This window comes from Nipponia nippon, unplaced genomic scaffold, assembly GCF_047370975.1.
Source record: "Nipponia nippon isolate SJK-2023a ecotype South Korea unplaced genomic scaffold, ASM4737097v1 scaffold_1, whole genome shotgun sequence".
NCBI classification, from domain to species: Eukaryota; Metazoa; Chordata; class Aves; order Pelecaniformes; family Threskiornithidae; genus Nipponia; species Nipponia nippon.
Window position 1 is genome coordinate 72,986,849 of NW_028262290.1, and position 13,591 is coordinate 73,000,439.

The 13,591-nt window shown below is 43.3% G+C and overlaps 1 protein-coding gene and 1 long non-coding RNA gene across 3 annotated transcripts in view; one reads left to right on the forward strand and one right to left on the reverse strand.

The window, feature by feature from the left end:
• LOC148057423 (uncharacterized) overlaps positions 1-5,851 on the reverse strand; it is a 75,340-nt gene extending 69,489 nt beyond the window's left edge. Inside the window, exons 1-2 of one of the 2 annotated variants that reach the window (XR_015705232.1) lie at positions 5,528-5,851; positions 4,846-5,136 (exon numbers count right to left, since the gene is read on the reverse strand). This is a non-coding gene — a long non-coding RNA (uncharacterized LOC148057423). Of the gene's footprint in view, positions 1-4,817; positions 5,137-5,527 lie in introns of both variants that reach the window. The other variant, XR_015705233.1, reaches the window with a different exon arrangement.
• A 1,354-nt stretch (positions 5,852-7,205) lies between these two features.
• RMP24 (ribonuclease MRP subunit p24) lies at positions 7,206-12,931 on the forward strand. Its single transcript, XM_087759650.1, has 5 exons — positions 7,206-7,755; positions 8,028-8,050; positions 8,891-9,090; positions 12,109-12,317; positions 12,739-12,931. The coding sequence occupies exons 1-5, from the start codon at positions 7,280-7,282 to the stop codon at positions 12,890-12,892; spliced, it is 1,062 nt and encodes a 353-aa protein (XP_087615776.1). The 5' UTR covers positions 7,206-7,279; the 3' UTR covers positions 12,893-12,931.
• Positions 12,932-13,591: the final 660 nt, after the last annotated feature.

Sequence of the window (13,591 nt, forward strand, 5' to 3'; positions counted from 1 at the left end):
TGCATTTATTTTGGGTTTCCTTTCAAAAATAATGTTTTAATGAATATGCAGCATGCTGGGTCTGTGGCACTGGTAGTGTGTCCATCACCATGATACCTAAGCACTCAAGCAAATGATTAACCAGCAGAGCAAACAAAACAGAAGCTGAGAGCCAACAGGCACTGTGACAAGCTCTTCATAGACCTGCCAGTACTTCTTTACCGGGACCTTTACTCCTTCAGGCTTTCCACTGTCCTACCTTTCACCCATGCTCTCATGATAACCAGATCTTTTTTTCCAAACAGTGCTAAGGGATGCAGAGATCTCAGACTGGCTTAGAAGGAAGGGTGAGATTAATAAAAAAACCCCCAAAACACACATATTTTCATCAGGAAAACTTTCCTTAAGGACACAGTAAGGAAAAAAATAATTTTCATTTGCACAAACTAAGCACCATTATGAACTGACAAAATTTGTTATGCCTGCCATGCCATCAGCTTGGCCGCTTTAAAATGACTTTTCTAAAGAGGGAAAACAAGCCTTTTCCTCACTGAGGGCCAAAACGACCTTTCAGGAGGCTGATGCAGACCATACATGAACACTACTGTTAGCATTATCTAATAATAATGAAAAGAATGCATAAAAACATATGGCTATGGGCCTTCTGGAAAAAGTCTGGAGATTGCATCAGCCCCTCCCCATGCTTCAAATAAGTAGCAAGTTAACAACAACTCTGATGATGTTTGTTTAACATATGTGTATACAACTAATTCGAGCTTTTTCTGACTTGGGATGCTCAAGCAGAGACCTCTGGGGTTTTAGAAAAAAATATTCTATTGAATCATCTACCCCTTGCTGTTTTGTTTTCTGTACAAAATCTCCGAGGAGCACAGGAAAGCAGAGGGCTTTGCACACAGGCCCACTTTAGAAAGGCTAGCTCCCTTTCAGTATTGGGGAAATATGCAGTTATAATACAAACCTCACTGAAGAAGTTTCCTGTTTTCCATCACTAGTCAGGACAATAATACCGCAGTCTAATTAAATTACTGTCATGTGGAGTTTGTCCTCTTTGTAGTTGCTTCAGACTTATGAAGTAGTTACATCCTCTCCATTCCAGTTTTTCCTTTAAAAGAGGAATAAGTTTTGGGGGCAATGCCACATTACTAGCAATGAAGACTCAAGTGCTGCCTTCCCAATGCAGATAAAGTATGCTGTGCTACCACTGTGCCTCAGCAGCAGTTTTGTAGCAGACAAGGAGCGCTGCACCACCCACCCATATTCAACTGTGAAACTCTGGCTTAAAGTTCACTCTAAGCATCAGTCTGATTCTATTACCTCTCTTGTATCTAAACTATATCCATCACTGTCATCTCTAAAGATTCGGATCTTCTGCATGCTTTATCAGGCTTTATAATCGAAGCTAATGGAAGATATGTTTGTTTAGCCGTTGTAAATGGCTTTGAAGATCTCAGTCTCAGCAAGGGTGATCAATTAAGGATGTCAGCTGGGCAAACAGTTTAATTTTGAATGAATTTAGCCAAAATTGATTACTGAAAAACTGATATGAATCTTTCAAGTTCATATTATTTCACATATTTTAGCAGTAAATATTCCATCTCTTCTTACCACCTGACTCACCAAGCATAAAACTGGAAGAATCAGCAATGATGGCAGCTTCTCAGACATGAGAGCAACTTTGGATACTATAAACGGGTGTGAGAAGCCGCTTTTCAATTGCAGCAGGGAGTACAGCCCTCAAACGGTTTAGCCCTCAGCTGACTAAATTTCTGCATAATAGCAATTCTGTTAAACAGCCTAAACATGATAGCCAAAGCATTTATGACAAAACCCAGAAACACAAAACCCGGAAACCAACAACTGCAAAGAACGATTCCATGACAAAGTTATTTATTGGAAGTACCTGTTTTTTAGTCTCTCTTGTCCATTTTCAAATGAATTAAAATAATAACTTGGGGGGGGGAAGAAAATTATCTTAAAATAGTAATGTTTTTTTTCCTCTCCCAGGTAATTTGGGGTCAGGAAGAATCCAAAATAACAGCATGAGTGTTGAAAATTACAGGGTAAGGTTGGAAACCTCTAGAGGTCACTTAGTCCAACCTCATGCTCAAACCAGTGCCATCTTAGAACAAGTCACTCAGAATTAAAAGGAAAATAAAATAATTTAAAGCAGAAAGAAATAAAAAGTGAAGACTTCCCCTATCCCTTTTTTGTACCAGAAGGAAAAAAAAAAAAAACCAAACAAGAAATGTTTTCCTGAGACATATAGCTCTTCTGTGCTGCTCTTAAGTAAATATGACCAATATGGAAAATACCTATAACTGCCTCCTTTCGTTGATCTAGTTCTCTTTCTGTCTTGATGCAGGTAATGTTTAGCACAGCGTGTGGCAAACTCCAACTCAGTTGCCAGCACTGCTCCCCCACGCTCCAGGCCAGAAAAGGCTAGGAATGCTGCACGTTCAGCTCCAGTGACAGAGAAAACGCTCAGTATCATTCATGAGCAGTCCCCTCCAAGTTAATTAAGGAATGGAGCCGACAGCTGCTGAAGAGGGTTCCACCCCATCTTTCCGCTGGGAAAGCAAAGCCTCTAGGGCAGGGGCTGGACTACACAGCAAAGAAGAACAGGGTGGGGGAACCTTAGGAGATCTGAGTGAAACCCAGATGACTCATCAGAAAGTGAAATGTTCCTATTTTGGCAAGAGGCTGAAATAGCAGCCCTGGGTTGTGCTGCAGCACAGACCCTGAGTGCTTGAGACAAACTCCTGCGCAAATTGATATTCCTAACAGTAGGGGCTATTTCACATCTCATTAAGCAAAATGGTTTACATGACAATTAACACATTAATTAGCATCGTCTTTTTCACAGGTGGAACTTTGGCTTGAGATTTCAACATTTTTAGACAACCGTTTCATGAGTGAAAATGAAGGAACGGTTTCTTAGGACTCAAGGTGACAAGGACTTATATCCAGAACGGGCATAGGAGTGTATTTGTCTGCATACTGAAGGACACTGCAACCAGACAATGGCCTTTCCCATAACTTCTATGCAAGGAGGGCCTCCCTGTACATCTGCAGCCTGCCATTCAAAGCCTAGCCCTTAGCGTGGGCAAGATGCCAGGCTGGCCACTTCATAAGCTGACCATAAAAAGGCCCAATGCACCACAAAGTCACACACAGGCAAAGCAAAGCCTGGACTTGAACAAGCAGTAGCTCCCATTTCTCACCCCCAGTCGCTGACCTGCGTGACTAAACTCCCTTTGACTCTATCTGTCGAATTAAGACCCGTGAGAAAACTCTTCAGCAAATGCCAACAAGCCATCATGCTAATTTCACTGAAAATAGATATCCAGCTATAAGAGAATGTCTATTGCCCTAGAGCTTCACATTTTAGATAAAGAACTAATCGTTTCTACCAGAGACCGCTTTAAAGAAGAGTTGGTACACAAGTATGGCTTTCTTTAAACTGCAAGTATGTTTGTCTTTGAGGTTTTTGTTTAATACAATCTTTAATTTCTATTATCTTATGAGAGAATGGATTTGCAGGTATGCAAGAAAATCTAGAGCACTGGAAATGGAATAAAAGGAAGAAAAAATTGGAGACCAGAACTGCAACTTGTAGCTTTCAAAATCAGGGGGATTTTGATATTCGTTGAGTCCCTTCTCTGTCAGATGGATGTTGCCAACCCATGGAAAATAGTGACATGCTTTATATATATATGTTATCTTTCATTTCTCTCAAGTACATAGTGCAAGGAAGCTGTGTTCTAAACAACGTATAAACAAACAATCATCATATTCATCTTTTACATATTTTGGCATTCAAAGCACAGATAAATCACTGTGCCATAGCCTTACCTATCATACTACTTACAAAATAAATCCAGGCTCAGGAGGATCACTAGATAACTTTTCCTTTAACGAGCTTTTCAAAGCTAATGGTATTTTTTAGAATATGATTTATTCCTTTTATTTATCAGCCTGCCTTGTTTCAGATGGGTACTGTCTGACTGACCTCTAGATACCCTTGCACTTGCTCTGTGATATCCCCAGAATGTCAATGCTTCAATTCTTCATCTTTCATTTCCCAAACGTTTCTTATTGGTCACCGCTGGTACCAGTGGCAGCTGAAGTGGAAGTTTATCCTCTGATAATCTGTACTGCTTTAATGGTTCCCAGCATCCTGAGGATGTTTTCCAAGTGTTATGGTGACACCAGCTGAGATCTTGGCAACAGAAAAGTGTTTCATACGCTTATTTCCTAACTTAGTCTCTTGTTTTTTTCTGCTTTCCCAACCCTCTGTCAGCCCCTTGATTTCTGTGGCTTAACTATTTTTGTTATTGCTATATTCTTTGTTATCACTTCTCAGTATCTCTCTGATAATAAAGCCTTTGAAGAATCTGAGGGCATTCCCACCATGCATGCAAAATCTCTTAACAAATTTCTCCAAACCTCCAAGTCACATTTGTCAAAAAGCTTAGCAAAAATCCTCTCTAAAAGAAACAACAGTAGTCACATCTTCTTTATATATTTCTCTGTAAACTAGAGTCTAGGAACATAAGCCTTGTAAAATGATGAGCATATTTCAAACAGTGCTAATATAAAATATTACACGTAAACCAATTCACCAGTTTTAGCCTGTCTCCAAAATAACGTATGCTTAGAAATGCTTATCCTTGTAGCATCACTATGCTTTTTTTTCCCCAAGATAAAATTAGTCTTGCACCAGCATGCCTGAAAAAGCAAAATTCTCATATAATTTCAGCCACTCATTCAGCTTGCTCATGACTTTTATACAGCTGACTGAACACCTATTCTCTCACCTGAAAGAGAAGCTGTGAGTTTGCTCACCTCAGTCACCTGCAGGATCTTTGAAATGCCTCCTCTTCTGTTCCTTCCAAAGAGTGCCTTCCCGCATCTCCCAGTCCATTTCCGAGTCCACTGAACATGCAGTCATCAATAAGTTCGGGGTAAGTTATCCTACGTAACTCTGAAGAAACAAGGAGAGACTCGCAGATGCTGCAGAAGGTCGTCTTTGCTCTCTTTGAAAATTTTGTTTTCTTGGTGGTCTGTCACAATCAGGTCTCCAGTAGTAAACTGAACAACCTATCCTCCTGGCTCTTCTTTTCTTCTTTTTCTTTTCTGTAAACACATAATCAGTGCTTCAGATCCTTTAGGTATCACAAACTGTATTTCTCTATTGCCCTCTACTGACTGCTAGCTACCACCGCCTTCCTGGAGAAGCGGCAGGCAACAGATACACGGTACGCTTTCCTCCGCCGCCCTCCCTCAAATCAATAATGATACACGATGACCAGAAGTCAACACAAATCATTCTATTTTTTCCTTTGTTACAAAACACCATGCAAGATTTACAGCTTGTTGGTCAGCCGCGGTAGCTACAAAACACTAAACAACAGAAGCAGGAAGCAGTTAGTAACATGGGTCTGCTAATGTGTTCTGTTTTCGGTGAACAAAAGCCAGGAAAGAGCAGAGACAAATGCATTCTGCCTTGAAATGTGGGTAAACTCACCCCACTGATGCCATAAATACTGTGCCAGGGAGCTGAGGGTTGTCTGGTTTTAAGGGTCTGGTCCTGCCAGCACGGGATGCACAGAAATACGGACTTTTGATGGGAGCTCTGCAGAAAGGGGCCTGTAAAGAGCCATGAACTGGAGGCCATGGTTTCTCGGTCATTTTCCCTTTGTCTCTAGTTTTATTCCTTCGGCACATTCAGCACCACGCCTAACGTGAGAAACAGTTTCTGCCTCATGAGGCAGGTACTGGGACAAGCCACATGGTATACCGTATATGAATGGCACTGGGAGGTGCTGTTTGCACTGCTTTTTGGACAAAGATGATCTATAATGCAAAGAGAAACCTGCAAACCAAAGGTAAAAAAGTGAATGGCCCGGTGCAGTTGAAGGAGCAGAGGAAAAAAAAAAAAAAAAAAGTATCGGCGTTTCAGACAGACTGGAAGCAAAAAAGAAGCAGGGATAAGAAGAGTGTAAGAGCAGGCTGGGGGGGGGGGGGGGGGGCAGGGCCCAGCTCCCGGCAGCAGCGGGGTCCCCAGCACCTTTCCCCTTGGCTGGGCAGAGGCTGGGAGGGGACATGGCGGGGTCTCGCCTCCCGGTTCCCCCGCTGCCACCCAGTCCCCCAGGGAGCAAACAGACTCGCGCGGTTAGAAATGAGAAAACACAGGCCCGCCCCCCCCACCCCCCCCAAAAAAAAGCGTCGAAATTATTTTTGCTTAGCTGCGTTCAAAAAATATTTTCATTTTTTTCCCCACCACTATTAATAAACGGGAATATTTCATTTGCCAAAAATCTGTTGACTGATGAACACTGGTTGTGTTTTAAATAGATGTTGTGTGACATGACTGCTCTTTGGCTCAAGAAAGGTAGAGTTCGCACAAAAACTACCATCAACAAACCCAGCAACTTGGCCACAAAAAATGTAATATTGAAAGGTCTGTTGAAAAATGTATTTTTAATTCAAAAATAAAGCCAGCAGAGGTCCTAATTGTAGCTATTATGAATATTTCATTAACAAGCCCAGATTTATTGACTGTACTGTAAAGCTCCCCTATTAAAGGAAGCCCAGAAATTCAATTTTTCCCATGATTTTCTACTTCTAAAGCCCTCGGCTACTCCATGTTAGAAAATAAGAAATAATTGTATTTATTCAAATTCCTTGATAGAGTATTGAAGCCTGCTCAGATGAATACCTCTCCTAAATGAACACCATTACCAACAGATCAAAGAAGAAGAATGTCTAGCAAATGACTGAGGCCAAGGGAATTAATAAAACACACATCAAACATCGAAAAGCCGAGGTTTTTTTTTTTTCTTTTTTCTTTTTAATAGGCGCACATTTGCAGAGTGATAAAGCAAAGTATGTAGTTGCCAAAATTCATAAAAAGGCATCCAAACAGAGCGGGAGATCGCTGATGTTCAGCACTTCTGAACACCAAGTGGCCTTCTTGAGCTGCGGGCTGACATTTTTCACGTGACAACCCTCGAGAGAGGAATCTGTTTTTTTTTTTTTCCCCTGAGGTGAAAGTTTTCTTCCCTACAGAAAAAAACAAACTTGCAACACCGCTGAAGACACAAGCGGCTCCTGAGCACCGGGGTCCCTTTCTACCGCTTCTTCACGGGCGGCAACGGGAGGGGCCGGCGCCCCCGTCCCCGCCGCCCGCCCTCCCTCCCTCCCTCCCTCCCTGACAGCGGCCGCGCGCAGCCGTTGCTGCCGCCCAAACGGCCGCCGGCGGCGCGAGCCCCAGCGGATGGCCGGCCCGCGGCCTGCCGGGGAGGGCGGGAGCAGCCCGCACACCGGTCACGAAGCCTTCGCCAACGCAGCCCTCCCCCGCTGCCGCAGCCCGCCCCGGCGGCCACGGGCCGGCGCGGAGCGGCCGGGGGCGAAACAAGGGCTGCTCCACTGGTTGCCTCGCCCCGCGCCCCTTCCCCCTCACCCGGCCGGACGGCCCGGGGAAAGCCGCCGCGCCGCGCTGCGCTCAGCCGGGGACCGCGGGCCCGTCCGATCCCGGAACCATGGTGCTACGGCCGCGGGAACCCGCCGGGCCTCGGCGAAACGCTGCACATCCCCCCCCTTCTTCCCTTCCTTGCCCCCGGCCGCCGGACCTGGCTGGCGGCGGCTTCCGGCGGGGCGGGCGTTCAGCGCCATGGGGCGGCAGCGGCGGTTCCTGGAGGTGGCGGCGGAGGGGCTGGTGGGCGCCTGCCCGGGCCAGGCGCGGTTCCTGCTGTAAGCGCCCGCGGCGGGACGCGGCGGCTCTCGGGGAGGGGAGGGGCGGGACGGGACGCGAAGCGGCGGGGGAGGCGGGCGGGCTGGAAGTGGCGGGGGGGAGAGCTACCTGGTGACGCACGTGGGGAGCCCCGCCCCCGGTCCGCGCGCCTGCCGTGGCGCGCCGCCGCGTGGCCGGGGCAGCTGGGGGGTGACGCGGTGTGATGTGACGCAATGTGATGTGATATGATGTGACGCGGCGCGACGTGACGCTATGCTCTTCTGTCGCGCAGGTGGACGCTCCGCAACTCCCGAGGCGAGTGAGGGGGCCCGGGCGCAGGCGGCGGTGGCGGGGCCGCTGCCCTGCTGCAGGAGGAGGAGGAGGAGGAGGAGGAGGAGAGGGGCTCCCGCCGTCCCCGCCGTGCGCTGGCGGCCCTGCCAGCCCAGTGCAGCCCAGCGGGGGCTCCTGCCGTGGGAGAGCAGTGCGCAGGGGCTGCCGGGGCAGCTGAAGGGCAGAAGTGTGGCCCTAAGAATGAGGGCAGACCTTCCCTTTTTCTCCACTTTCCCCTGTGCTGCCCCCACAAAATTGTGCCAGGGTGTGCTTTGGGGCTGCTGGCAGAAATGGCAGACTTGCTAGATGGCAGGGTCCAGGTGTTTGCTCAGGGGTTTAGGGAGAGGTGCTCGAGTCCGGCTCTGGCAGCAGGAAGTAATAAGGCAGATGCAGGAGCGTGCTTCTTATTAGGTCTCAAATTTAACTCAAAGTGTTTTGTCATCCCAGGCTGAGATGCTGTCGTCTTCTTGCACTTAGAATGGGCAAAGAGCTTTACAAGGCTTTGGTGTCACTGATCTGGCAAAAAAGTGTGCCTGCACGGAGCTCCTTGCAGAATCGTGACCCTCCGTTGTTAAAGATTTTTAGGAACGAATTGCATTTTTCTGGCAAAATTTACTATTACATACTGTGTAAACTTATGCTGTGCATAAATTTAGCATGAATTGTGCTCAGAACACAATTCCTCTTGTGTTCTGGTTGTATCTGAAACATACAATAAAAATATCTCTACCTAGATAATGTTAAAATAGAAACATGCAATGTTAATGTTTGCCTATAAAACAATTATTTCACGTTTTACTCTCTTTTACCTTTATTCATCTGTAGATAATGCATGTGGATTAGAAAGGATATGTCCTTACTGCTTCCAGTTCCTGGTTCCTGATAGCTACCGGGTGCGTCTCAAGCCAAAGATGAAAGTGACTCCACAGATAGAGAAAATTCTTAAACGAGAGGCGAAGAACCATAAACTTAATATGAAACAGATTAAGCTTTTGAAAAAGTACAGGGAGTCAAGAAGTGTTCTGGTAAGGATATTGGAACTGCCAAATACCTGATATTTCCTTGAAACCTTTCAGTGGCATAAAAAAGAAGATGTGGAAATCCTTCTCTTAGAAGTGGAGCTCACACCTACACATTTCTTTTTTTCATGAGCATATAACTCCTCTTTTCTTTTGGGATAACTTGTATTCACAACCAAAACTTTTAAAATCTACCCTCCGCAATAGAGAGATCATGAGCACAATGACAAGAACAGTAAGCTGCCCCCGGCAAAAAACCCCCGATGCTATGTGTCAGAGAAGCTACACAAACAGCTCTCCCCTTCCTGTCCTCTCTTTAGCAGCAGTCTGGATAGACTTTGCAGATGTCTAAGATCTTGCTGAAAATTAAGTAATTTCTTCCTGCCAGGAAGCTCTGGCATTTCCACTGTCAGCTACTGTATCATTTGCATAACTTTGCAAAAATGGCAGGAGTGGCAGATTTTTGCTTGTTCCTTTTTGCGTATGAATGTGGTAGAACTAGGACCAGGCAACTCTACTAGATGCAGAAGCTTAATGCAGCCATGTAGATCCTAAAATCCATTAGAATCCTTAGAAATCCATTGCTAAGGATACCCCAAAACATACCTAAGAAGAAAGACATGCCATTGACTGAAGTCAGGCTGGTTTTGCCGGTATGCATAGCTTGACATTTACTGCCTTTGTTTCAGCTGTGAAGAAGGGCTTGAGTGACTGATACATTGTCAGTTTTTTCAGTTGTCCAAAAACTAAAACTAAACTACAGAGGTAATTTAAACAAGTTAATGTTGCTTTTGGGGCTTCTGTTCTTTTTCCTAAAATTACTTGGGAATATGAGATTTAAGCACTATTTTTCATAGTAATTACTATTATTTGAAGAACAACAGTATACGTTTAATCTAATGTTGCCAAGGCATGCACTGCTATTAAAACAGGTTATGTGAATGGATGTTTTAATAAATGAGACAGCACCCTATTGTGCCCAGCAGTTGCTGGCACACTCGGCATTTTCTCAGATGAGAGTCTGCTGGTTTGGGGAGTAAAACTTACGAAAGCAAAAACTATTAAAGAGTCAATAACACAAAATTAAACTGAGGAAATAGGACAAGAGGTTCTCAGCTGTCAGGGCATAAAAAGGTGCTCCAGAAAGGCACCCTTGCTATTACTCTCTCCGAATTGTAGATCATAGTTGAGCAGCAGAAAGGGCATCTGAGAAGTTGGAATGTTTGCTTTGTTCCTCTGGGATCATAAACCTTTAGCATACATTAAGAACTGTCTCTTTAGACAACTGATGAACAGTGTCCTGTGGAATTCTGTTGGGTTCTTGGATTTATTCTGTAGCTGGAGAGGTTCGTAGGACACACTGTGTATTCATATGAGTAGTTTAAAATTCAGTTTTAAATAGGTCCAGTTTAAACTCTGGATAATATTCTAATCTTGGGATGTAATTACAGTTTGCTGCACTGGTGTTCTGCTCAGTTCTGTTTGCATTTGTGCTGTGGATTATGATTTAAGTATTTCTGGTCTTAAGTATTTAAAATACTGTCAGCAACTGACAGCTTTCAAAATTAGCAATGTAGATCCCTATAATCTCATACCTGAGACTTGTGAAAATGAAAATTCGAGTGTGGTTGAAAATTAAACCAAGCAACAATATGACAGGTTGTGCCTCTGATACCTTTCTTAGCAAGTAGAACTTGATTTGAGAACGCTTCTGCCACAAAAAGGCATATAACATTATGAACTATTTCAGGGCTTTTAAAATTTTTTTAGTTAACTGTATATGCAATTCAGGGAATGGAAACTAGCTGTGCAGTGCTATGATTAATCTGCTAATTCTTGCACTGTAAGGTGTTCACCTCCATTTATATTCCGTGGAGTGCTAAATCATCATGCAATGCTGTTTGTTTTTTTTTTTTCCCCATCTGAATTTCATTTAGGAGAACTAAAAATACATCAATACCTGGACTGTATAAGTAATGATCTTTCTCTTTTTTAGTTTGTTAGGCTGACAAAATAATGTCTAGAGACAGTCAAAGCACTTAACTGAAAACGTTTCATTTCGGCATTTCTAAATGTAATTCTTCCTAAGCAATCTGAATTTAGGTAAATTTATAGACTTTGAAATGAAGAATGATTGGGTATGGATGTTTTCAAAACTGCCTAGGCTTTTTTGTGACATTCTGAGTGTGTTTTTTAACCAGAAACATCGCGTAACTGTGTTTTTTCAGTCAGTGTAATTGTGTGCCTGGAAAAGTTGTCTGGCTGTATTACTCTCATGTCTCTTAATCGGGGCAGTTGCCATGGCAGTCAGGGATGTTAGGAGTATCTGCCTGCCTCTGTGACATTATCTGTTCTGATGCACCTCTGCAACATACTGTGCTGCTGGAAGTTCCCTGCAGCCTAGAAGTAAACAGAAGAGAAAGTGCCCTTTGTTTAGAACTTCCTCCCTATGGTAGTAACTATTTTTGCACTAAAAGAAAGCCTCTTCTTTGTTCACTAAGACTTGCTGTTATTAGTTATGAACGACTATTTTTGAGAGCTTGGTAATTTAAATATTTTATTTCAAGGCTCCCTGGAAAGTGTGTAATATAACTTCATTGGGGTAGAATATGCTAATGAATTTAGATCACGCTGTATGTCGTGTTTTTTAGCAAAATACGAATACCTGTTCTGTATACTCAAGATATCCAGTTCAGGTACTGTTACATCTTTCTGTTTTGACAGGCTTGTTTTCCATATTTCACTGTACAACATTACATTCAGAGTTATGGGTCTCCTGAAATTAGTTGCTAGGGGACTGGAGTAATTTCTAGATAAACCCATAGGATGTGTTTGGCTTAAGAAGCCTGAATGAAAATACTAAGTGTAAAGTATATGTTGCTTTTTAATATCTCATGTTTCACTTAAGCAAATATTTGGGTCATGATATTTGGAGAATAGTTTGGATGATTCTTACAATGGCTTTGTAATACAAAGGTGGAAGGACTGAAAGAATGGTTGATAATTCCTTTCTTCTCTCCACAGCTGGTTACTTGCAACTCCTGCAACAAAACAACAAGACATTACGGTAAAAGCAGGGATTTTCTGGCTACCAAGACACACAATTCTGGCACCCCAAGTATTAAATCTAGCCTGAGGACACCAGATGTAAAAATTCAGTCTGCAAACAAAGTGACACCGGGAAGCTGCAATAGGTGGGGATCTAAAGGAAACACTCCCTCGTCACTTCCCAGGTACAAAGAGGCACTTTGCTGAGTAGAGCGTATTACGGTATTACGTCTTGTTGGGAAAGGGTGTCAGGTACTGATTTCAGATCAGTCACTTAATAAACTTTAAATTGATAACTAAGTATTTTTCTTCAGTGGTCTGACTGAGGAGATGAATTTTAACTTTCCAGCCTTTAAAATCAAAGATTCTAATGAAAAGCGACTATGTGCGAAGAACGCACAATTATGCTTTTGTCATTAATGTGAAATGCCTGGCTTAAAATTTGCATACCAAACTTATACCTCTGGCTGCTCACTTTCACATGAAAATACACTATTGCGTTCAAAATTTTTCACTCAAATTATATATATGCACTTTCATAGTTACTTTATGTTAATTCTGATTCCTCACCTTTAAGACAAATAATTTGAGTCTTCTGTTTTTCAGAACATGTGTGTCCGGACAGGCGACAACCAGCTCTGCTTCCAAGACTCCCCGAAACTCCAAATTTCACTTTTCTAAGCTAAAACGGATGCTTAACCTAGAAGAAAAAGAGAAAAGCCAGAAGGCAGATTTGAAAACCTTCTTGACTTTACTTTAGTTATACATTATTTCCAAGTAATAAAGATTACAGCAATAAGTATTGTTCCAGTTTTAGTAAATCAACAAAGTGATGTCTTTAAAACTCAAGCTAACAGCATGTACCCTGTGAAAGCATCGACCGTATTTTTTAGAAGCAAGCTCTGTTTCTGAGGGGACTGGTTGTCCCCAAGAGGGAGATGAGAAAATAGCCACTCTAATATGCTTGGGAATCTTGAACGTGTTTTGCAGTCTCTAGTGGCCCAAGAATTAAAAGCCAGGATCTATCCTTTGAGGAAGCTGACAATACTGGATCTGTCAGAGGGTCCAGCAGGACTAACGGATAAGTTGGCAGACCTGGAAGCAATTTGGGGGTAGGGAGGCTGCAGTTTGCTCCACCTCACTCTCCCACTATTTTCAAGATAATGCATCACAACAGAATTTAAAAGGTCTCATCCCTGCTTTGCATGTTTGAGTAGAACAAAGACACTTTCACCATCGCTTTCTGCAGGTACGGTATTTTCAAGGGTCTCATGTAGTGTCCTGTAGTGTCGCTGTCTTTTGATACCTGTGGTAATTTAAGCACAGCCTTAAGCACAGCCTTTAACACAACCTTGACAAAGGTTCCAAAGTAAATTACTCTTTAAGACAGCACTCATATACAAAGAGAGATAAAACACTGTATCACCAGATTAAGCTTCTTCATTTTCTTAAGAATGTT